The sequence below is a fragment of the Styela clava genome, chromosome 12 (assembly GCF_964204865.1).
Source record: "Styela clava chromosome 12, kaStyClav1.hap1.2, whole genome shotgun sequence".
Lineage (NCBI taxonomy): Eukaryota > Metazoa > Chordata > Ascidiacea > Stolidobranchia > Styelidae > Styela > Styela clava.
The window spans coordinates 4,291,890-4,317,233 of record NC_135261.1 but is presented as its reverse complement, the minus strand read 5'-3'; the positions used below and the strand labels follow the sequence as shown (position 1 = coordinate 4,317,233).

The 25,344-nt window shown below is 34.9% G+C and overlaps 1 protein-coding gene across 1 annotated transcript in view; it reads right to left on the bottom strand.

The window, feature by feature from the left end:
• Positions 1 to 709: 709 nt before the first annotated feature.
• The window catches only part of LOC120329199 (oxysterol-binding protein-related protein 6-like), a 33,169-nt gene continuing 8,534 nt past the window's right edge, over positions 710 to 25,344 (bottom strand). Inside the window, exons 6-23 of the mRNA XM_039395739.2 lie at positions 22,585 to 22,707; positions 20,940 to 21,012; positions 18,283 to 18,506; positions 17,660 to 17,957; positions 17,247 to 17,356; positions 15,635 to 15,781; positions 13,218 to 13,343; positions 12,590 to 12,668; positions 12,283 to 12,455; positions 11,595 to 11,719; positions 10,931 to 10,993; positions 10,294 to 10,382; positions 9,475 to 9,553; positions 8,511 to 8,646; positions 7,774 to 7,918; positions 7,145 to 7,271; positions 6,552 to 6,674; positions 710 to 5,972 (exon numbers count right to left, since the gene is read on the bottom strand). Of these exons, the coding sequence (XP_039251673.2) occupies positions 5,861 to 5,972; positions 6,552 to 6,674; positions 7,145 to 7,271; positions 7,774 to 7,918; positions 8,511 to 8,646; positions 9,475 to 9,553; positions 10,294 to 10,382; positions 10,931 to 10,993; positions 11,595 to 11,719; positions 12,283 to 12,455; positions 12,590 to 12,668; positions 13,218 to 13,343; positions 15,635 to 15,781; positions 17,247 to 17,356; positions 17,660 to 17,957; positions 18,283 to 18,506; positions 20,940 to 21,012; positions 22,585 to 22,707 (2,352 nt within the window). The 3' untranslated portion in view covers positions 710 to 5,860. The remainder of the gene's footprint in view (positions 5,973 to 6,551; positions 6,675 to 7,144; positions 7,272 to 7,773; positions 7,919 to 8,510; positions 8,647 to 9,474; positions 9,554 to 10,293; positions 10,383 to 10,930; positions 10,994 to 11,594; positions 11,720 to 12,282; positions 12,456 to 12,589; positions 12,669 to 13,217; positions 13,344 to 15,634; positions 15,782 to 17,246; positions 17,357 to 17,659; positions 17,958 to 18,282; positions 18,507 to 20,939; positions 21,013 to 22,584; positions 22,708 to 25,344) is intronic.

Genomic DNA, 25,344 nt, shown 5'->3' with positions numbered 1-25,344 from the left:
CACCATCAAGTCCATGCATCTGCAAACAAATACCTGGATAACTTATCCCATACCTGACACAGACTGGTAACCGGAGGTAAATCCTGTCGTCCTATCCCAGGGGTGGGCAACCTTTTTTGGCTCGCGTGCCAAAATCGGCTAAATTTAACGAAAAACTTTAAAAAATAAACCTTTCAAACAGGAACAGACAGATTCACTATTCTGGAAAATATCAGTCCGACAAATAGTTTCGATTACTTTTCTTATTCTATATCAGTGAGACTTTTGCTTCTGCATTACCGATGATAGAGATTTTACATTGGGTTATTCTTTTGTAACTTTCAAAGAAATACACGAAGTAATGCAGTTGCAAAGTTTATAAGACACAAAAAATGTTCGGGAATGGCATAATATCACACAACAGTTTGTTTCCGGCACTTCTCTCATGTATTCCCTCCGCTAATCTCGTATATTTCTGTCGAAATCAATTTATAACAGTAAGTTAGCAACTAACTCTAACCAACACGAGCTCTACAACTTCATAAATCGAGCAGAAATGAACAAAAATGGTGGCACAGACAAACTATATTACGTAAGAAAGTAGTCAAATGAATGCTGTGCTCTTCTCGACAAAATTTCCTGCGAAAATGCGCAGGTTAATCGGACGTTACAATGTCAAGTGCGGTCCTTTTCAATCTAAACTACAAATATTGCTTTCAACAATACACCATTTGCTAATAAATTGATTGTATTTTAGCTCATTTGAATCACTCTATCTAATAATATTGACAATTAACCTAAATATATTTGTACGATGTGAAAAATCAAAAAGAATTAAAAGATACAACCAAAAAGAAATCAGTTACAGGACTTATGTTCACAGACGCACAATTTCCACATGCATGTATAGAGTACAATCTTTATACTTAATGGGAAGGTGTGAAAAGAAGCTCATTTATCGGGTGCAGTAAGCCCAAGTTTGGAGATAGCTAAAGAGGTAAAAGCTACATACTTGGACTATACCGCCTATATGGGTCTCATTCAGTGAAAATGTATCATTATCAGGAATGGAGCAAGCAAGCATCAAGGATTTTCATTTTTATATACACATTGAGGAAAACCAGTATGACTATCTAATGACATGCGATTACAGTGAAAATCTAAGAATTAGATAATCATACTATGAACTAATGGAAATAAAAATACAACATTGGTAATTCATAAGCAACTTTTTCTGCTCTTAATCATAGAATCAAACATTGTGAAAAACAAAGTCCAATAACTAATTTCTTCAAGGTACTATTGTAGTAGCTTGATACGTAATTGGCAAACATTGTTTGAAAATTAAGAAATGAAATAATTATGAACAAAAAAAAAATAAAAAGTTAGTAATATTGGAGCAATGTGACAAAAACAATAATATTATAAGAAAGTACGATTCACATATATCTCTCTGGGTAATTTAGTTTGAAACCAAAATTAGTTGCTGAAGAATGATACCAGTATCTTGTATAAGTTAGCATCGAAAGGATTGAGTCATTGACAGGGCTTAAGTTATGCCTCTGTTCATCGTAATGGAATGACTTGGCCTTGAAATTTTGAATAATAAGAAGAATCATTTGAATGCACACAAGTCATATGTAGTAAATAAGAATTTGAATCCAATATTCATGGCAGCCAATTATATTTTGAAAATTGCATTTAGCAGTTTTTGACAATGCTTGCTTGTAGTTTTAGAAAATAAAGCTCAAATCACCTTTATTGTTTCTAGCATGGAGCAAATGATTATTTTTAGCAGTAGACTCAAAGTAGCTCATGTCATCTAATTAGAATAGCCGGGGCTTGTCAACAATCATCACCAGTGAGACCTAACTCAATGATTTACTCAATTTCAGGGCTCTGGATTTAGGGACCTCTCCTTCCCAATACTGATTGTCAAATGTAAACAATTTATGCACTTGAGGGTACTCCCGAAGTGTGTGAACCGAGATGGCGGACCCCCGGAACGTAGTATGTGTACCAGGTTACGGTTAGGCCATAATTTCATTCCAATTTTCCTTATTTTAGTTCTTTTACGAGTTCATGGACTAGCCAAGTGACCCCCGTAGTAATTGTACCTGAAATTATGGCCTAACCTTAACGAGAGTTCATTGCTTGTTTCTATTCTACAGAATATAAATCACTTAAAACCTGATGGCCGGACACCAGGTATAGGTTGGAAATCAAAGAAAATGTACATATTACATTAGATGACAAATATTGCTCAAATGAAAAAGCTTTTATATCGCATTATCTATAGCTCAAACTAAGGCTGTGGCCTTTTCTCAATGAAGTAGGATTATCATTTCATTTTTATTACGGAATAAAATTCAAAATTTTTTTTTAAAAACTAAAAAGCATCTAGTTCTATTAAATTTTGTTTTAATGGGCTTTTGAAGGTGGCTCGCTTTAATCAATGTTTTTGTTATCACAATATGATTTACTCTAGGTTTGGTGAAGGCATCGACATTTTCCAAGAGTCCACAGGGCTTAACATTGAATAATGTACAAATTAAAAATAACGGTATTCCCGAAGTATGTGAACCAAGATGGCGGACACCGGAACGTAGTATGTTTACGAGGTTGGGGTTTGCCATAATTTTATTTCAATTTTCCTTATTTTAGTTCTATTACGAGTTCTGGAACTAGCCAAGTGACTTCCGTGGTATTTGTACCTGAAATTATGGCCTAACCTGGTACACATACTATGTTCCGGTGTCTGCCATCTTGGTTCACATATTTCGGGAGTACTGAAAATAATCTACAGAATGGGCGGGGTCACACAAATCAATCAAATTCTAAATACCGATGTGTAAGATCACTTGAAAGATGATGCATGATGATTCACACTACAGGGCTGTGTAGAAAGTGTTGTGTTTGAAAGCGTGTTTTGTGTAGAGTGAGATTAGAATGCGCCAATGTTGTGATTCCAAAATCCTTGAATCTGAGGATATAAAGGGTGTCCATAAAGTCACTTTACAAGTTTTACAACTTCAATTTTGTTATGAAGTCAGTTCTCAATATATCTTCACCAGGTTTGTTGTTTTTTAATCAGTAAATGTTCAAATGTTTTTTCTTCATTTCATACATCTGTGAAGGCTTAAAACAATACATGGTATCGATAAATTCCCTTTGCAATTTTTAAAAAATTGAAACTTTATGGACACCCTATATTTGAAATTTTGGATTTTCAAAAGTCAAGGGTAGAAATTTCATAGTTCTAGAGATGTAAACCTAAAAAAAATTTTCTTATCGCAGAAATTTTCATTGTCGACATATATCATCAGATCATATTTTAAAATGTAACTCAAAGAGAATCATAAATATGAATTTTAAAGGTAAAGTCCTAATAATGGGTGAAAAAATGCTAAAAAATTTCCTTTTACTGAGTGATTTCATCATAAAGATATTTCTTGCATAGCCAGATATCACTTGAATGGAGTGTTGTGCAATTTGTGTAAATAATATTGAGGAAATGGGTTCCTGTGTAGAGGGGAAGCCTAAGATTATTTGCTGCTCATGTAGTATGTGAACCGAGAGGGCGAGAAATTATGGCCTAACCCTATATACACATTCTATGTTTCGGTGTCCGCCATCTTGGTACACATACTACAGGATTATCCATTATTTTTTATAAGAGAGGGAAAGATAAGCCAATAAGATGGCTTCATCTTATGATGAACTTTGACCCCTTGTTTGGTTACCAGTTCAAATCGATACGAGGGTATGTCCAGTTGCATGGACTCTGATAGTAAAGGAGTATGCCTGATAACATTTTTCGGTTAAGCCAATAAAATAGTCTTCGTCATGTGACAAACCTCGGCCTATTGTCTGTTTACCAGTTCAGTTCACTTTGAGGACAGCAAAAAAACAGTGATAGTGGTGAAGTATGCCAGTAACATTTTTTTGGAGGGAGGGGGGTGGTTAGCACATATTATGATGACATAATTGTAAAGCAGACCCTGGCATTTTGTCTGATTATTAGATCAAAAGTTCAAGATAGCGGATAAGTAATCATTGAACAGAACCACAATGCAATTGAATGGAACCACAATGCAATGGTGGAAATGTACTGTAGTTTGTATTATCTACAGATAGAATTAGTGATTAGATAACGTTTTATCTCATAAGCATCTGGGATAAAAATCTGAGATAAATAGTGTCTCACATCAGTGTCTAGTGACTGTGAAATGATAAATCATAATTTAACAATACAAAATGTCAAGTACTCATCTGTGATTAAGATAAGATAATGCTGTATCTTGAAATTATAATAACAACTTCCTTAGAAATTGAGTGGGACTAAAAGTGAATTAGAATGACTTGCAGCTTGCATCCTATGAACAAACGGAATAAGTATAAGTAACACATAAAAATGAAACTAAAACGGATTGTTAGAAATATTTCTTGAATATCAGTCTGGATATATGTTTAAAGTATAATTCCTATAACACTTTCATCATTTTGGCAATAATTTGTAAATTCAGTGGAAATTCAACAATGTACCGACTTCAAGTTCATTTTTTTGATGAATCATGATCATGAAGGCAAGTAATTTTTTGATGTGTCATAAGAGGGATGATGTCATAATGATGTTCAATCATGCATGGAGGAAAAAGATCACCAGACCAGTAAAAGATTATCTAGAATAACAAAAAAGGGAATAAAATAAAGTAGCACATGAAAGAGTGAAAGAGGAACATGGTAGGCTTTTGCGTAGTGTGTGTACCGATTAGGGTTAGGCCATAATTTTATTCTGATTTTCCTTATTTTAGTTCTATTACGAGTTCAGGGACTATCTGTGTTAGCCAAGTGAATACACCCCCTGCCCTGCCCATAGGTGTCAGTCCCTTTACACAACTTGATTTAAAGTAGGAAAATTTGTTACCTCCATATTGGTACACACACTTCTGGAGCGGCGGATTTTGTGTATGTTCATAAATTGGGCAATGGGCAATTTTTCTCCGGAACCAGATGCAACTCATTTATTGGGCAATGAATAAATATCATGAAGTGTCTATGCTTAATCAGGAATCAAATTGAACACATTTTATCAATATCAGGAGAGTCCTTATCAAAGATAAATCCAAATTTTGATAAAGTAAAATAGATAAAGTCGAAAATTCAATTTTGGACAATAGATAAGTTTTATCGAGATTTGACAAAGGATGGGATGAATAGAATTAGTGACTAGAACCTGGGATGAAAATCTAAGTGATATTATGTAATAAATCATAATTTAACAATATAAAGTGCAAAGTCTTATCTGTTGTTTAGGATAAAGTACTAAAGTATACATATAAATCTTAATGGATAGATAAATTGTTATCACATCACACATTTTAAGATAAAAATGGACAGATAAATCGTGGTAAATCGCGAGTCGTTTGGGATCTACTGGTATATATAAATCATTCCTACCAGCTCATGAGCATGATGAGCCTACATGTACTAAATAAATACAGGAAAATATCACCGAGTGGTAAAGTTCTAGGCAATAAAAGAGCAAAATAAAAATAAGTGCCAAAAAAGTACACATTGGGTATGTTGTGAAATGTACTGATTACATATAAATCTCTTCAAGTTAAATAGTTCAACATATATCTATGCTCTGGTGTATATTGGTGTTCCTATTTAGACTCAAAATGGCCGCCGGTGTAAACCAGGACAGTGATAATTAATTGTTTTCATTAAAACCTGATGGAATTGATATCAATGACAAGGGTTGGCATGAATTGAACAAACAATGGAGGAAAATTGGCCAAATTATGGACGATGATTCGAAAAATGCAATGTGAAATATGGCAGATAGGTATTACTTATGCTGGTACACTTCTGTTTTTCACCACAATGTCAAAATATCAGGGCAATTCACAAATCCTGGCTCTTTTCTTCTTTTCCAGTATTCGCCGTTGTAAACCCACGATTCATCTTTTGAATCACTGGACACTTTCCTGTAAAAAAAAGAAAGTAATGTTCAGATTATCAAACAGTGAGTGAAGGAGAGTGGGGTCAAGACAGATTAAAAAAATAACTAATTATCACACATATCAAATTCCGTAGCTTAAAACGCTTTGATACTATCAAGACTTTTGAAAAACGGACCCTCTGGCTGTTACGGTCTAGCTTGGTGATTAGAAATTTCAGAAACCCCTCTAGTGAATTCCTGGCTTCGCCCTCGATCTAGACTCGAATAGAGACATGTCAAACTCTGATTCCCGACTACGGCTTCTCACAGTTCTGTTTTGATAACAAGGCTGGATGTAGGAACAGTTTACATGCTCTCTTTTAATTTATTAACAGCGCTCCAGAAGTGTGTGTACCAATATGGAGGTAACCAAGTTTGTTCGCCTACTTTACATCAAGTTGTGTAAAGGGAATGATATGTATGGGCAGATGGTATGGATTATTCACTTGGCTAACACATACAGTCCCCTCAAACTCGTAATGGAACTAAAATAAGAAAAATTAGAATAAAATTATGGCCTAAACCTAACCAGGTACACACACTACAGGAGTAACTATCAACTTACTTGAAAAACTTTGGAGAATATTCTTCTTTATTCTCATCTCTTTGTTTCTTTCTATCTCTTTGCATTTGCTCAATTCTTTGCTTTTCCTTTTCTGCTCCATCAATGTTCCCTTCCTCCAAATACCTGAGAATGGGAAAACACAGATACAAAATAAAAATTATTTAAAAGATAAAATTAGAGAAGACTCCAAGATATTTAGTTACAGAGGCTTCTACATACACGGCCAGGGAGGCCATTAACCACCCTCAAGTGTTTCTAAGGCATCGATTTTATCTCGAATCGAATCGTTGAATCATAGCTCTCGCAAAGTGTCGTTTTCCAGTGTCTAAAAATTGTCGTGTCTTGTCTCACACTCGCGATGTGTCACTCATCGGATTAGTATTAGTATACTTGACTTTTTCCGAAGTTTGGCGAATGATCCATTTGAATGGTTTAACAAATATATGATAACGCTCTATACCTTAGAGTTATTATTTCTTGTTCTGCGCAAATATAACTATGTGCAAAAGGATTAATGAACTCCTACTGATCAAATATACTCATACAAGACCTGAAAAAGGCTGCAGTCCACTAAATCCTAATTGAAGACTTACCTTTGATCAGGTCTGAACCTTGTATCAGTCCTTGGCAGGAAATTCACATCGGCTGTTTCCAACTCATTCAATTCCATCGCAAATTGTGTGAATCCATAATATCTATCGTAATCTGTTGGCATTCCAGCTGTAGAGATTGAGTGGTTATTGAGTGTTAATGCATGATTTGAAAGAGAATAAGCTTTTTTGCAATTTACTGCTTGTAGACAGCCTTGCTCTAACGACACAAAAAGGGCCTCCAGAAGTGTGTGTACCAATATGGAGGAAACTAATTTTGTTCACCTATTTTACATCAAGTTGTATAACAGGACTGAAACCTATGGGCAGAAGGTATATTCACTTGGCTAACACAGACAGTCTCCAAACTCATAATAGAACTGAAATAAGGAAAATTGGAATAAAATTTTGGCCTAACCTTAACCTGGTACACACACTACGGGAGTACTGAGAGTTGTGCAGTCAGGGCCCATTTACACCTAATCAAACTCCAAACAAAAAAAGCTGACTTCAGAGTGCTGGGACTCTTTGACTTCTGATTGAAGAAAATTTTGACTCTAAAAAATCTTGCCAAATGCAAGTCTTTTTAATTTGCTGTTGAAAAACTTCATTTGCTAATAAATTACACTTACATTTTCTCCATATGCATTTTGCTTTATTGCCAGTCCCAGTATATATAGACTCAAACCATCTCCCATGCATATGTTGTTGTGCTTCACCAGAACTATCAGTAACTGTGCCAGCAATCTCACCGTTCTTACTGTTCCAATATCCACTCTAAATGAATATATTTCAAGTATTGGAACTAAAGAATGTCATAGAATATATTGGCTTATGTATTTCAGCCTATAGTGTGTATTGTTATTGTTCAGAGTAAAAAGTGAAGCACTTCATAACAAGGTCATAGCTAGCCCGAAAGTTTTTGTATACTAACGTAATACGACACTTACTCATGCCTTAGCACCGAACAAGACTAGATAAAAGCTGGCACTGGAATCTTAAAGCAACTCCCTGCAAACTTACTTCGCTGTCGAAGTTAACCAAGCTATATTCAACTATCTTGGTTGGTTAATTTGGAAAAAGATTTATTGGAAGTGAACCATGAAATGTCCAGTTTTCAGCAAATCGTTCAAAAATAGAACAAAATGGTGTTGGAAAAGGCGTAAGGATTTATGTCTCACTGCAAATGCTGCAAAATAGAATTTCGAAAGATGATTTGTCATATGATTGCAATGTCTTAGACTTTTCATCTCTCCCTGGAATAAATATGAAACTCATATCCTATCATTCACATACATCTATCATCAGTAAAACTTCAAACAAGGAAATGTGCCTGTAATTAACAGTTCACTAATTTAGAAAGCCATACCTTACTAAACACAATCTTGCAAGTTATATCTTTATTTGTGATGATCATTTCTCCATAATGTTCGACCCATCTTGTGCCGCTCATAATGTTGTGGACGCATGTAGTAACTTTGTTCCATTTGTATTCATCATTGAACCTTAAATAATAGAAAAGGAAATGCTAGAACAATAAGACATAGAGTATATATGTTAAAAATAATTTTGAATGTAAATTATAGTTTTTATTTTACCAAAATCTGTTCAAAGTGTGGTCCTCCATACTCATTCAGAAGTACGAAAGACTGGGTTTCTGAGTGGGTCAGTTACAGATAATAGACTTGGTTACTGGGACGGTGGCTTGAGACGCAATATAAAAAAACTATATTTAAAAATTGTTTATATACAACAGCTAGTCCAACATTTATATAATCATAACAATGCAACAACTAGAATATCGGTTAGAAACCGGAGACTTATCGATCGAAGGTTAGGGGATCCCCCAAAACAGTGGTCTTACTCCATAGTGACACCGTGTGTCCCATCACTAATAATTAATAACTCGCTAATTATAAGACATAATCCATCCAAAATCACTAGGCTTCTGATCCGAGCTATGGTGAATGCACATACAAAATTTGGAGCAGATTCAACCTCGCTTCCGTGAGATATCGCGTGCATCATACACACATACAAATACCTATCAACATACTTATCGATCTTAAGATCAAAATAACAATCACAATGTAACGTCATTATGACGTTATTTCCATCGATACTTTCAAATGAAATTTATATCCATAAAAACTATAGCCATAATTTCAGCATACACAAGAGGGCCAGATGGAACACTCCAGTGGGGCGGATCCGGAACACGACTTCAAAGGTTGTTCAGTGTGAAACCAGATAGAACCTCGTCAAGTACTTTGCAAGGTAGAGAGAAGTAAAAATGGTGAATATCTTAGCAAGAGAGATCAACTACAACATACTTAGGTATTTTTAAATGAACTGATCCCATTGGCAATATCTCCATTGATTTACCCCAGAACTTGTTTTTCCATCTCGCATCTGAAATAACGAACAATAAAACAGTAAGAACTAGAGCAGGAAATTCAACAAACTATAAGAAAAAGCAAAGAAATCTGTTGAAAACAAATTAGGATTTAAATGAAATGCAGAAAATGGGAATAGGAAGATTATTCAGTGAGAGCAAGCCAGCGAAGAAACAAACCAAAAAGAATGTAGAAATATCCAATAACTAGGAAAACGTTCTATAAATAAGTTTAAAATCAATTTCCAACTAAGCTTTTCCTAACATGAGAATTTCCATTTGTAATGCAAAAAGATTGATTGAAAGTTGGCTAAACGTTGATAATGGTAATTACTATTCGCAATGTATTCTAAAACAATTATATTTAAAAAAAATTAAAAATAATATTCCAAAATGAGTTATTTTCAGCAAAGAATTTTGAACTAGCCATTGTAAATGTGTGAAAATTGCTTCTTGAAGGGTAGAAGCTGAGATGAACTGTTAAGATTCTCTTTTGAAGAAGCTAAAATTTAACTCTCTCTCAATTAGTCTGAAATGCAGATGCAAATGGCACAGAATCAAATTTTCTTATAAATACAACTAATTTGTGTGTATTTGAAAAGTAATCCATTTTGTATATACATGGTTCAAATCAAAACACAGGTTGTCAAATGAAATTTCGAAACGAAATAATTATCATTATCAATAAGGATTCGAATATAAATAATTCTAAGCGCACATGGAAACTTCCTGATTCAGATCACAATAAATCACCCACCTTGCCAGAACTCGTAATGTTCTGAACTGCAATGACAGGCCGAGATGGGTGGATGATGACTGACTTGCTCTGCTACAAACTTGAAATCCCTGTGAAATGGATATATATAAATTGTGTTAAATTGATAAGGGAAATCAGATTGGACCAAGTTATTGAATCTCAAACCATTTGGTGTGATTTTGTACCAATCATTGTGGATGTGGCATATTTCACTTCCTGATGCTAATGAATATAAATGGTGTGAACCATTGTATATAGCTAATATTAAACACATGGTCCCAATCACCAATTGAATGGTCTCCTTTGTAGAGGGCTATTGGGTCGTCATATAGACAGCAGGTTAGGAATACATTTATCTGATTTGATGCATCTTGAGTGGGGTTTAGATTGAGATTTTAATCCGATGTGTCATTAATAGTGAAAAATTTAAAACAATACTTTGGTGAACACATAAAACTCCTACCCAAGAAAAAAACGTTACACTAGGCCAACATGCTAAGTTTGCTATAAAGACAATCAAGTGCTTGCATTTTTTTTACATTTCAAAAGGGGGGGTTTCGACCCGCAAAACCACCCCCCTGGCTACGGCACTAGTGACAAGCTATAATATTAATGCAATCTATATTTCAATACTTACTTATCTTCTCTCAAGCATTCATATGTTTCTCCGAGCAATGGATTGAATGGCTTTTGACCAGCCCTGGAATAGGATAAAGTTTAAATCAAAAGTGAAAAGCATTCAGAAGAAATTTTGAGAATCGCAAAAGATAGAGCCCTGCTTTGGTATTTTTAGTTGGGAAAAATAGCAATAAACATTTCAGCATCAATTTTATATGTACCGGTATATAAATATTTTATTTCATATTTATTTTTTTTTATTTGTTTGTTTGTCCCAATTTTTAATACTTTTCGTCCAGATGATTGTCATTCTGGAATAACTGTGCTCTGGTCCTATTCCCCCGCACTCTGTTTAATTGACCAATGACAGCACAGCATGATCCACAACCACTCAAAGCATGCTTTCTGATTATAAATACTGCCATGCTGGTCTTCAAAAATCATTCAATAGTTTGATTGGGCAAATGCAACATGTATGTCTGGCATTATATTTTGTTATTGTTTGCAACATTTGAACTGTGTATATCAGGTATTGCTTGTTCTCAATTAAATATTGATTTACATCAACAAACACAAGCAAGACTGGGACAAAAAGGACAATGGTGGCACAAGCGAGTGGAGAAAGGTCATGTCAAGTGGGACAAATGATTTGTACCAATTGATGCTTTGCTAATAATAAATACCTTGTATGGGTTGATGCATATGCTGATACAGCAAAGGCAGCAACATGAACCATCCTTTCATACGGATCTTCACATTGCACAGCTTTGTCTAATAAATCCGAATATTCTAATTCTTCGCAAAGGCACTGAAAAAGTAAACATTGAAAAATTTAAATAAAAATTATAAATCTACGTCTAATAGATAGTTCTCGGTTACTATCAGAAAGTGCCTCAAGTCAGCTAAATAAAATGACCCAAGCTAGGGCGACTTGACTTAATAGGATCGACATTTGGTTCAAATAGCCGGTAACTCACGAATACGACTCAGGTTTAAAAACTTCTACCTGGCCAAGATGTGTAGATGCCATATTCGATATTGCGAAATATTCAAATATTCCAGCATGGAATGAAATAAAGCGAAGGTTACCCATGTTGGCCGGCTCTGTTCAGCAAATAAATAAACGATAGCTCGCGAAATTGTAATAGTAGAAGACACTACATAACAGACAGCAAATAGCATAGAAAAATAAAATGAATTTAATGATTCATATACACAGGATTTAAATGAGAAACAATAAAACATTTATAATAAATCCAATATGCAAAATATTCAATCATATTTTAGTTGAGTTTAACACAATTCTGTTAATTTTTGCAGCATGCCCTCTGGGAACCGTTGAAATAAAGAATATAAAACTAAGCTACAAACCTGTAAGGCATTCAAGGGTTCATTTAATGTGACAGGCATTGAAACCCTACTGAGATCTTTCCCGATATTTTTTCTTAAAATATTCCACAAACTGAAATCTCCTCCTTCTGGTCGATAGCAAGGTAGTTTGGTACGACGTCCTGTCCCTGTGATTCCTTCGAGATCTATTGGAACTGTGAAAAATGGGGTAAATTGTGAAAAATTAGGATCGTAAATTTTTTTTGATGGTTTTAGATGCTTTATGTCACAAGATTCAAAATAAATCAAGAATACTGTTCCAGTGAACTCGAATTCCTCAAATACTCACTGCTTTGTAATGAAGTACTTTCTCCTTCTGATAATTCAGCATCTGTTGAGGCTGCATCATCATCGTCTTCATTTTCACTCTGGAAAATAAATAAAAATATTCTTTAACTATGAGTATTTTGTGCCTCAACCCAATATGAAAACAGCTCGATGAGCCAGGTCAATTGGAGCATATTCTAGAGCAGGAGTGGGCAAGGTTTTTGGACCAGGGGCCAAGAAATTTTGCCCACCTAGACTGGTGGGCCATGTAAGTGTGATGTAAAAAGTTACATTTTATGAACATTATTTACAGTGTTACAAAAGCAAAAGTGGAAGACAAAAGGCCTCGTGTCAAAACTAAATTTAATCGCAATATTAACAATTTCCTTGAGCTATTTTTTAGCTTAAATCTCAAAACTTGGTTTTAGTTTGGTTGTGGCAGCATCAGGCAGACCGGATTGAATTACCCAATGGGCTGGATTTGGCCTGTCAGTTCTAGAAGGATAACTTATGTGCAAACCGTTCTAGATATCATTTGGTTACAATCATAAACAATCGGAGGTTTGAGAGTTGAAAATATTTCTTTCGTTTTAAAGATATTTATGGGTTCTGTTTTTTTTATCACCCTGTACAACTAACTATAAGCTTACCTCTCCGTCTGTCGAGCTCTCCTCGGCATCCGAAAGTAAATATTCTTCAGCATCATAGAACATATCAGACATCGTTTCAGAGATGGAAAGTTGACTGTCCAATGACATGTTGCTCAATATCTTTTGCTGAAAAATAAAACAACCGTAAATGGTAGTTTAGACAGAGAAAATAATAAAGTAGGTCATATCGAAGAGGAATGGTAAAAAATGTCAGAAGCATGTTGATGACATATACGAAACCCTTTCAGATACGTATGACTGTTGCACATGCATGTTAACATGCATACTGTTATGACTTTAATATGACCTGTAACACTGATCTGTAAGAAAAAAAAGATTATCCTCATATGTTTGAAAGTTTGAACCCTATGGAGGAGGACAATGTAAACTAAGATTGCTTGATTGTCGAAAATTGGAAGTCCAAATTGAAAAGTTGGTAGTCCATATGTATCCATTGTCACTGATTAGTTAGTATCAGTACACCTTGCTAAATGTTTTAATCGTGCATGTCATCACACCACTGAATACTCTGCATGGGCTCACAAATCGAAATCCTATGAACGATGACCCTCTTCTGGAGGATTGCTGAAAGCCTAATTGTTGAAAGTTGGCTCTCGTAATGAAAATCAGTGGTTAGTTAATCCTATATCTAGTCAAGACAGGTCAACAATCAACCCATCAAACGGCCATGTTTTGTATCGTGATGAAACCATTTTAGCAGCTTTCCTTTCTTAGAAATAAAAAATAAAAACGCAATAGCATCCAATACCTTTATGAACTATTATTATATCCAGTCTGGACTGATCAACCATCAATGCATCAAACATTGATGTTTTAATGGGAGCATTTTAGCAGCATCCCTCTCTTAGAAATACAAAATAAAAATGCTGTAGCATATAATACCTTTACAATAATGAGACAGGAAACACCGGAATTCCCTCTCACATTTTTCATAACTATAAACCATCTTTGATATTCCATTGTCTCAAACACAACTTACAACCCTAACTAACCATCAAATCAAACAAACTAATTCACAAAACTGCAAAGATTGATTAATGATAACATTGTGATTCAGTGTTGAATGGTGACTTGAGTAGTGACTCAACATTATTGAAATCACTGAGTCATGGAAAATATTTTGACAATGGACTAAATGCTGATTGGAAATTTTGGTTGGCCAAAAATTTTTTTCTTTTTTTCGAAAAAATTTCATCTTCTTTCAACGCTGTTTTATGCAAATAATTAGCATTACCTGGAATGAACGAAACTTGAAAAAGCTCCTTTTTAGCGCAAAAAAAGATCCATTTTTACAATGCTGTTTCATGCAAATAATTGGTATTATCCAAAGAAAAAAAACTTGAAAAGTCTGATTTAAGAAAATAATAACTCAACGTTTCCCAACTGAGAAGATTATTTCCCAGGAAGGAATTTTGCCGTTTTGGGGAATAAATTTTGCTTTGTGTTCGCTGTAGTATTATTAATATTCTTTAGTTCTTATTATTACAATGATATCGATTAATGAACTCATAATAAACTACTCTACCTGTAAAAAAGAGGAGTGCTGCTTGCGCATAACACCCTCAAAGGATCTAATAAAGATTAAAAAATTAAAGTAGTTTTTACGCATAGTGAGGGAAGAACAAAAAGTTACAAAATAAGTGAAAAATTTAACAAAAAAGGTTGGGAACCACTCTAGTCTAAATAGGACCTATTTCTTTGTAATATTTCAAAAATATAATCACTTTAAATTTTAGCATTGTCTTGATACCAGGTTAAAAAGCAAAAATGTTGTAAAAAGTAATCTGAAACAAAGATAGCTAGGTGTGTAGGGATGGTTAGATATGGTCCTAATCGCCATTTGAATGGCCTTCCATGTAGAGGGCATATTAGGCATCCATTTGTCAGTAGAAGTGTTAACTATTAGCGCACTTTTTTGCGAAAACTGAGAAACACCTTCGTGGCCCTAGTAATAACCATTTTTAACAGGCAAAACACTTTTCCGACTATCTAATATATTTGAAAGAGTTGAAACAAAAGCAAGGGCACCAACTTGTTAAAATCGCCCAGGGTACCTTCGCACTTTTTTTGACTTGTGAGGCACCTTCTCACTCATAATTTCCTTAGAGTGGACATTGGTCAGCAGATCCGATTTCAAGACAGCTGCATATTTTAGGGCGCTCCGGAAGTATGTGCACCAAAATGGAGGTAACTAATTTTGTTTGCCCCTTTTATATCAAGTTGTGTAAGGGAACTGAAACCTATGGGCAGCCGGATATCGACTTGGCTAACACAGACAATCACCAAACTCGTAATAGAACTAAAATAAGGAAAATTGGAATAAAGTTATGCCCCAACCCTAACCTGGTACACATACTTCGGGTGTACCAATTTTAAACAAGCTACAATGTTCTTACATGTAAAGCTCCTTTCCTATGGTTTAAACTGGTAACAGGTGTAGAACCGGCTGTTGGTCCAATTTGCGATGAAATCTGTGAAATCATCTGTAGTTTGGTTTTCAAATCTTTATTCTCTTTGCCCAGTTCTTTATTTTCTTTTGTTAACTAAAAAATGAGATTATGAGTAAAAAAAATTATATTTCTGTAATGTTTGCAGCAAGACTCTTGAATCACTTAGGATAGTTACTTCACTTTTGCTACAGCAACCTTGCATTATATGAATAAGGATCCACCGGCGCATAAAAATAGAAGACAGAGAAGTAGATAGTCCCATAGAAACCCAATCGATAAAAAAAACTAAGGATGGAAAAATCTATTTCAATTTTATCATCTAGATCAGTGGTTCACAACCATTTACCCCCAGCGTACCGTTTTAGTGTTTTCCACTCTAGCCGCGTTCCAACAACAATGGCACCACCAAGGAAAACAATGGCAAAATAAGCACTGTGGAATAATTTTATGATATTATATTGTGACGTAACAGGCAAAATCGACGAAAACATGCTCGTCTTGTTTCATTTCATGTTGGCAGTGATGGGCATGGGCGATCTTTAAAGATAAGGATTGGTAGCGCTATAAGACAGTTCAGCAAATAAAATACATTATGAAGCATTGCCGGATATTTTAGGCAACTCAAAAGTTAATTGGTCCAGTATATCAAAGTTGCTAGTCAAATCAAGTTTATTTTTTCCAACCAGTAAATAAAAAAACATTAGAACACAGAAAAGACGAAGAAACAGAAAATCACACAGTTTCACTGAGGAAGGGAAGATGCCGGGAACCAAAGCTGGTTATCAAGCAGCGACACCCAAAGTTCAAATGTCTAATTTGAAAAATTGAAATTTCAGAGTTCTACTGGATCTACTGTTTTTGAGGAGAGTACTATAACAATCGTACCTCGCATACCAATTAAAAATCTCTCGCAGGTTGAGAACCACTGTTTTAGATGTTTAGAAAATTGGAAAGACAGGAATATATAAAAACAAAGCATATTTAACTCAAAACAGATAACAATAATTCATAACAAACAACCATAAAGTTAAATATTCTGAATGCGTGATATAGTTTATATTTTTTTAATTGGGTTTGGTTTAAAAAGGAGGCCGAAATTGATCACCACAGAAATGTGAAAAATGTCAATTCTGTGAATTATCTTTGTATAATACAGATAGGAATAGCATATTGCAATTTTGTAAGCTGCCTATTCATTACAACTACATTTTCTGGTTGAAGTAAGAGTAAGGCTCGTAGCCAGGAATTTAAAAAAAAAAAGGGGGGGGGGGATTCTCAAAAATTTTATTTGCTAAGTTAGACGTAACAGCTAAGTCAGGAAAATGTGTTTTTTCAAGGGTCTTCGGGGTCCTAAAAGCGTTTCGGGCTTCAAAAAAACACAATGTATGATACAAAAAAATGCTTTTTATTTTTACAGTTGAAAAAAAGGGGGGGAGTGGGTTTAGACCCTTGAACCCCACTACCAGCTACCCCCCCTTGCACATAGCCCCCTGGGAGAGCCCAAGAGACCAGTTTTAGTAGCTCTACCCTAAACCCTTATAAAACTTAGTTTTTTTACCTGTGTAACTACTTTTCTAAGATTACCGCCAATTTGATTATTTTGTTGTTGCTGTTGATTTTGTTCTTGTTTCAAAACCGTTTCCAGCATTGCATCTAGTGAGCTGCAAACTTAAATAATAATGAGGAATGAGTAAATTAGAAAAACTCAAGCTAAAAGTTTTAAAACGCAACTTTTTTCAAAGCAAAGTCTCCAGCCGTCAACTTAAAGCAGAAAGACTAATGACTCCCAGGAAACCGCTAGAATGTAAATATATACTTGCAACAAAGAGGTATGTGCTTGGGATTTATTTTTCTGGCAGAACACATATTTACAAATAAATTTATAAATTGCTATGACAAAAAGTTTTCCAACTTTGCTCTGGAAAAAGCTTTGCTAGGATAGGTGGAACAAACAGGCCGGTAAAATATTACCTTTGGCAGCATTTTCCAAGAACTGGTCATGCATATTAAACCTATCTTCTGGTGTTAAATTATTGTTTGAGTCATCGCCGACAGAGAATGAGATAACAGGTACTGATTGGGTCCCGTGGGTCGGGGTAGAATGCGTAGATTTGGACAAATTTTGGGGTCTCGGGGGAGTTATGTTCTGATCTGATGAAGAAATGCTGTTTACAGATGTAGTTGACTGTGTTGATGTTAAGGCAATGTCTGGATTACTTTTGCTGAGATTGGATTGATCGCTGATTGGTAGTACAGGAGCTGATGGTGCCTGAATTAAGAAATATACATTCAATAACATTTTATTCCAATTTTTCTTATTTTAGTTCCATTACGACATCGGAGACTAGACAAATGACTTCTGTAGTATTTGTACCTGAAATTATGGCCTAACCCTAACCTGGTACACATACCTCGGGAGTACCAAATTTTTGATGATGATTTTAAATGATTCTCTGAAAACATAAGCTAAAACATAAAAATTTTGTTTTTGTTTGGTTGTGGCAGCATCAGGCGGGCCAGATTGAATTACCCAACGGGCCATATTTGGCCCGCGAGCTGTAGTTTGCCCACCCCTGGTCTGAAACAATGCTAACCTTGAACACTTCACTTGGTAATTCAGGAGTTGAAGCAGGTGCATGCATGCTACCAGCTTTCTGTAGTTTCTTTGATGCTTTTTTAGACATTTTTCTTTCTTTTTTTGACATTGTGGACATGTTTAATGTTGCAGGAGGCTTCATCGGACTCCATGCTGGTCCACTTTTAATTCCTTGTAACAGTTTCCTGAGTTTTTCAATCTCATTTCGCACAGTCCTGAGATCTGTAAAGAAAAAAATCTTCGTCTACTTTAGCAACAACAGAACCCTGTTCCTTCCAAATAACCGCAGTCACTTACATGCCGTGTTTCCCCCGAAAATAAGCCAGTGTCTTATTTTTATTTCTTTTTGAAAAATCACTAGGGCTTTTTGGAGTGGGGGTTGTCTTTAATTTTCATTTATCAGAATCAAAATTAAAAATTAGAACTACCAGATTTTTGAATATACAAAATATGAAAACCGATATCCATTTACTTATAAATACCACGTTTTTATTTAGAATAACTGCTGAACATAGATTCTTCTTAATCATTTAAAATGAGTAAGAAAGACTTCTTGCTATCGACTGGGTCGAAAAAAAAAAATATGTGCTATCGACTAGGTCCTATTTTAAAGGATTCTTATTTTGGGGGAAACATGGTATGAGTGAATGCTTGTACTGAGCCTTGGTTTGAACAAAAGGTGTGGAAGAGCGTTGTATAAAAACTGTTCCTAAGGATACAGGATGGTGGGCGATGGTCCAGTCCTAGTGGATAAAGTGTTAGGCTTAATCATGTTTAAATCGTAAATTGCACATCCGGTGTTTAATTCACATGCAGGGAATCAGGATGTAATAATTTCATTGGGCCGTGCCTGCAGTCCTTCTAAACTGCAGTAGCCTTGTTCAAAGCCAAAGACATGGAATAAGGATGGGCATTCCACAATATTTTACTATTTTGAAATACTTATTAAATTGAATTCCATTACTCTAGGCTACTGAAAATTAATTTTTCCATCAAATTGGTGGATTAAAGTTTTTAAAGAGAAAATTTGAAAGGTTTGAGTGTCTATATTTTAATTTAAAATGTTCTGAAAATTTGATATTAAAAAGGCGTATCTCGAGATAATGAAGTTTTGAAATTTGCCGAACAGGCAAAAATAGAATCCTGCTATCTTTTCTAAACAATTTGAACATTAAGAATTTGGCATTTATAAATATAAATGTATTTATTGCTTGTTGCTTACTGAAAATAACACAAAAAGCCCAAATCCTATCTAAGTTGCCACATTTATGTGATACACTCAGAGTCTGCTACTATAATCACTTCATATCATTTGTCCGTATCTACTCGTCATCATTGTATATCACAGTAAAATGTGGCAACAGTCACAGCAAGTTTTTTCTTGTTATGTTAATTCAAAAAGACATTAATAAATATAAATTTGTGTAAATTCAAAAAGACAAAAATGTCGATATAATAATTATTCTTTCCATAACCATCAACAAGAAATTGAGGGAAGAATAAATGCAATTAGCAAATAAATTATGCATGAATTTCTTTTATTTTGAAATGCATTAGTCAATTCTTCGGAAACCGCTTCAGGAGAATATCCCAATTCAAATTTCCAAATCTATTAACGTCTGCCACTCAGCATAGATTAAATTTACCACGCAGTTAAATCTTTATTGCTGGGCTCTGATTTTTTAGAGCTTTAATATCATTAAAAGCTTTTTTCACTCAAGTTTTCAAAATGAGGATGGAATTGATTGTCATGTAATAAACCTAGTAATCTTTTAAATTTGCATTGACTAGCACTCAGAAACAATTTCAATAAGCACACACATTGCATTTAACATCCAATTAAAACAGAAAATGGCCAACGTTATCAAAGACACAATATAAGTTTTTTCTATGGCTTGGATACTGGCATATTGGCTGTTGGTGCAAAGCATCAGGAGCCTCCTTTTCACTGCCCAGACTTTCACAGTCCAGACTGTACCGTAGTTTTGTCCTTCATAATTTTAAAAAGGTGCTAGGTATACAAATTACCAAATTACCATCCTACATATCCCCTTATATATGAGCAAAAGTTCCAGTTTGGCCCTTTATCGTTAAATTCACCCTTCGTCTAATTTGGAACCCTTTATTCTGCCATCACTACGTTTAAAAACTTATTCAATCGTTAATTGGATCCTTAGATAGTGCCATACACAAGTCCCACTCTTGCGTATGTACAAGCTTATCCCGTAAATAGTTCACAATGTGTTCATAAATATTATAGTAATAATAAAGAACTAAAGAATAGTAGTAATGCTACAGCAAATTCAACACACAATTTCTCCCTAGCTAAGAAATGTGGTGTTGTTAGTGGCATTGAAATATCACAGATTCACAGTATATCACATTGAAATATCACAGTATAAAAAGAGAAAAATGGGACAGTTTCCAAAAGGAAATTTCAACTTTTATGTTATTCATGGTGACCGTACATTTGAACCCACGTACATTTGAACCCATGCGTATATCCACGGGTTCAATCTATATGCGGGTGCTAAAACCCATGGGTTAGGGTTAGTATGGGTTTAACTATCCGTGAGACAAAAAAAATTCCATAGGTGCAATAGCATACAGGTGCAATTGTCATGGGTTCAAATGTAATGGAACCGTTATTCATACCTGTGGCGACATCTTCTACTGTAGATTCCGAAACAATTTCTGAGTCCGATGAAGGTTCTCGAATAGGTGAAGCCTATGAATAAAAAGCATTTTAAATTTTTTATTTTAATTATTTTCGAAAATTGACGATATCAAATATAACTAATTTTGGTGCTCCAGAAGTATGAGTGTCAATATGAAGGTAACTAACTTTGTTTGCCTTCTTCACATCTAATTGTGTAAAGAGACTGAAACCTATGGGCAGAGGGTATATTCACTTGTCTAGCACAGATCGACCCCGAACTCGTAATAGAACTAGAATAAAGAAAATCCGAATAAAATTATGGCCTAAACTTAACCTGGAACACATACTACGGGAGTACCCTAATTTTAAATCTTTATTAGAGAGTATCTCATCATGTCTGTACACTCATATTTTATGCCACAAGGTGATATAGCCCATGTAGTTTTTATATCACATGTTTAAAGCTCAATTGAAGTTCTTGTTCTGGCAAACTTGAAATTTTGGTCCTGTGTGTTTCTTTCATTTCTAGTAATTTTATGATCTACTTATCTATTTAAGCATTATGATTCATTTTGGACAACATGATATGGACCAATCAAAAACATATTAATCACAGTTAATTATACATATTTTTCAACTAAATATGTGTAAAATTAGCTTCAAAATCCTCTTAAAAGCAGCCCTTAGGCCTAAACTATAAAATACTGTACATCAAGTAAAATATTGCAACATAACTCAGGTTATTATACCCTTGAGGGCTATTTGTAACTACTTGTATCTAGAATTACATTCTGGTCTCAAGGGACCAATGTTAAAGTTATTTTACAAGTGTATTGACTTTTTTGAATTGTTAGTTTGTTACATTTTAAAATAACGGAAAATGTACAGTTGTTAAATTGAGTAAGGATTACCAACCCCAAAACCTAGAAAATCAGGTACAATATTTCAACATAACTTATGCCCAACACTACAAAAATCTTGGTGTTCCATAAGTCCATGACTTCGCTATATAGATGTCAAATATGGAACAAAACTTGGTGTGTTAAACACATGTGTACAAAATGTCAGATGCCAAATGCATAAAATTAATGACATGGCCCACTGACACTATATTATATTAGCTTAGAATATCCATGCTTAGTCTCTCCATATAGGAAGATGTTCAACATTTTCGGACTTTTAACTTATCACGTAGTTAGACTCCATAGCCCTGCTTATTGCCCTAGATCAGAGGTGTACAGCCCTGTGTAATACAGAAGGGCCTGATACACATAACTGGGCAAAACCGCGGGACTCACCATTGTTAACATCGGCTTTCTAGGGGTTGCAGGCACAAAAATGCAGGTTATTGATCTTATGACATGCGTTGTAAGCTAGCTTTTAAGGCATTGTAACATCATAGTCACAAATGATAATGAATTGGACTCGGGTATAGGCTTTGCAATGCAAGGGGATTGAAATTACTGGCACGCACCAGATTTAACTGAATTAAAAAAAACTTTCACAGAATGCACATTATTCAAAAATGGCACTTCTCCAACAGGCCACCCAATTTTTCTGTGTAGGTCGCATTTTGCACACCCCTGCAATGAATTTATTTGTGTTTGGCGAAGTCTTGGAAATTGAAAATATTTGGCTTACCACATGACTGTCCACACCATCACTTCCGATCAGAGTTGTATCGTTTTTCATTTCTGCTTGTCTGTATTCTCTGTGACTTCTGATCTCCGTCACCCATTGTTGGAATGTGGCTTGAGATTTGATCTTGTCAAAGAATGAAGATTTTACCATAATGATTAGGTTATAATACAACTATATAAGCAAACTTGTAGAAAAAAATTAGCAATAATTACAAACCGTTCCTCGACCTGAACCCCTGGAACCCACATTAAGAAATATTGGTTCATGCATGATAAGGCCTCAAAAAAACTAAAAATTTGTAAATTGGACTTCTTCAAATAACGCTGAAAAAGCCTCTTTCTTTAACTAAAATTCTCAAAAACATTTCCGTTTACTTGAAAATATTTCGAAAAGATTGCTAAACTTTATATGTATCCTAGCTGCTTGTATAAGCCTTGTTTAGATCAAGGCATGAAAACACCTGATAAGGAAACTAATAGGTTGTCTGAAGAAGAAGTAACGTTACAGAATATATTTGTGCAGCAAGACTCTTGAATCAAATAGTATAGTCATCTTTATTCTTGCCACAGCATTCTTGCGTTACACGAATACGGATCCACTTACACAAAAGCATAGAGCAAGGAAAATCTAATAGATATAACTGATTTTTGTTTTTATTCAAATGACACTGCGTCTAGTCTGATTGTACTGCTATTACACAAAGACTTCGCTTTCGTTACTTGAAGATGCCATGACTAACCAGAAGATGGTGATGTAATCTCAACATTAATCCTAGAGAATTATACAATGTTTTTCTTATGACTAAGTATTGTTGCTGGTTAGGGCATCACAGGTTACATGACTGTGTCATGCAATGAGAAAATTTCCCATGAGCAATGACCCATATTGGAAGAAATTGGAAATTAACAGCTATTTCATAAGATGGTTTCCAACATTACAAATATCAACGTATTCATGAATATATGATTTAAGATCATTTTGCAAAGTAGCATACATTCAAGGCTAAAATCTTACCCAATAAAGCCATGCATCTGAATCAAATAACTGGCTGAATAATGCCATACCCAACATGGACTGTAACCGGACAAGAGGCCATGGTTCATCATATGATTACGTAGCCTTGGCAGCTTTCCAAGGGGTTTGAAACTGATTAATAACAATTAGCAGCCGGCACCAGGAATTAAATGATTTTAGCAGTTTGAATCAGATGTCTGTATATTGGTAAAATTCAGGGCTTTCCTAACTGGAGGTCGCGACCCTGCAGGGAGTACACAACAAATTTTAGGGTCGCGAAGGCTGAAGAGTACACCAATTTTACATAAAGTAATATATTTATTGTTCTTTTTTAGACTTTTGATTCGAAACACAATGATTAAAACTAGTACAAAACATAAATCTTACAGTATCGAGAAAATACAGGATCAGAGAAACGAAGCGCTTGCATAACAATGCCGACTTTGACTGTAAGTCTAGAGAAGTGGTGCGCTACTCGTAACGGGGGGGCATGGAAAATTTTGATATATTGAAAGAGGTCGCGGAAGCTCTGGTATAATCGATAATAATAACAAACTATAATGAGAGATTTGTCTCAGAATTCCTTATAAGGCAGTTGCTTTTGTTATCGGTGTTGTTATTGGAAGCATGACATCATTTTATATTTCGGTTATTGTCATGCATATGTGTATAGTAATTAGGGTTGCCACTTCTGGATACATTTTTTTTCGAATCGAATCTCGAATCAAAACTTTTCGAATCGAATCTTTCCGAATCTGATTCCATTAAGCTTTTTTTTTTATTACATGCGTATGTTTGCCCAAAGTCACAAAAAAGCTCAAATCTAGAAGAAAAAAATTTGAAAATGGAATAGGCTATATAGCAAGGATGATAAGGGTTTTTCAGTGAATAGGCCACACTTATTTTCATCATGATAAAAAAGATGTAGGTCATAGATATCACTAATAAATGCATTGATGAAAAACTTGCTGTTGCAACTTATCTGTGAGTCTTACAATACTGAGTTATTGTGTTATACTTGTATCAGGGCTGAGGCAATTTGATGGAATTCATATGAGAAAATAAGCAGGGAACAGTTGTACTGTTATGTCGTAAACACAGTAACAGCACTGCTTTTCCTTGTCCCACACCAGTATATGTGACCGTGGTATTTCCCTTCTTGTTATATTGAACTAAGGCCGGCCTTATTACCGATTCTTTATCTTCAAAATCTTAGTACAATATTTTATATTTATGCTAGCAGCATAGAGTAATACGACAAAAACATTCTAATTGCATCCGAATTACTATAAATGGGAAATGCTTACAAGAATATGATTGAAGACGATAAAATTAACCACGATTAAATTAAATTCGATAAAAACAATCGTTCATCCGACTACGATTGCGAACAAAAATTTCCATAAATATTAGAGAAAGTATTATTTGTGGCTAACAGCGTTATTGGCTAACTCGGGCATCATTATTAATGTGGACTACGTTTAATTTCGTAATTCAGAAAGTCCAAATGTGCATAATGGACGCCGCGCTGACGAGCGATAATTGGTTGACGCTTTATCTCGATCGGACATGGTCGCTGGGGCTAAAGTAAGACGACATTCGCACAGTATGCTCGGTCTGGTATGAAATCTGCCACGTGTTGATGTAAAACAGTGCACAAGTTGCCATTCCTCAAGTATTATTTACTCCCACCTGTCGGTTATGACATTTGCTCGAAATAATCCGAAATGTTTTATTCGCTTGTAT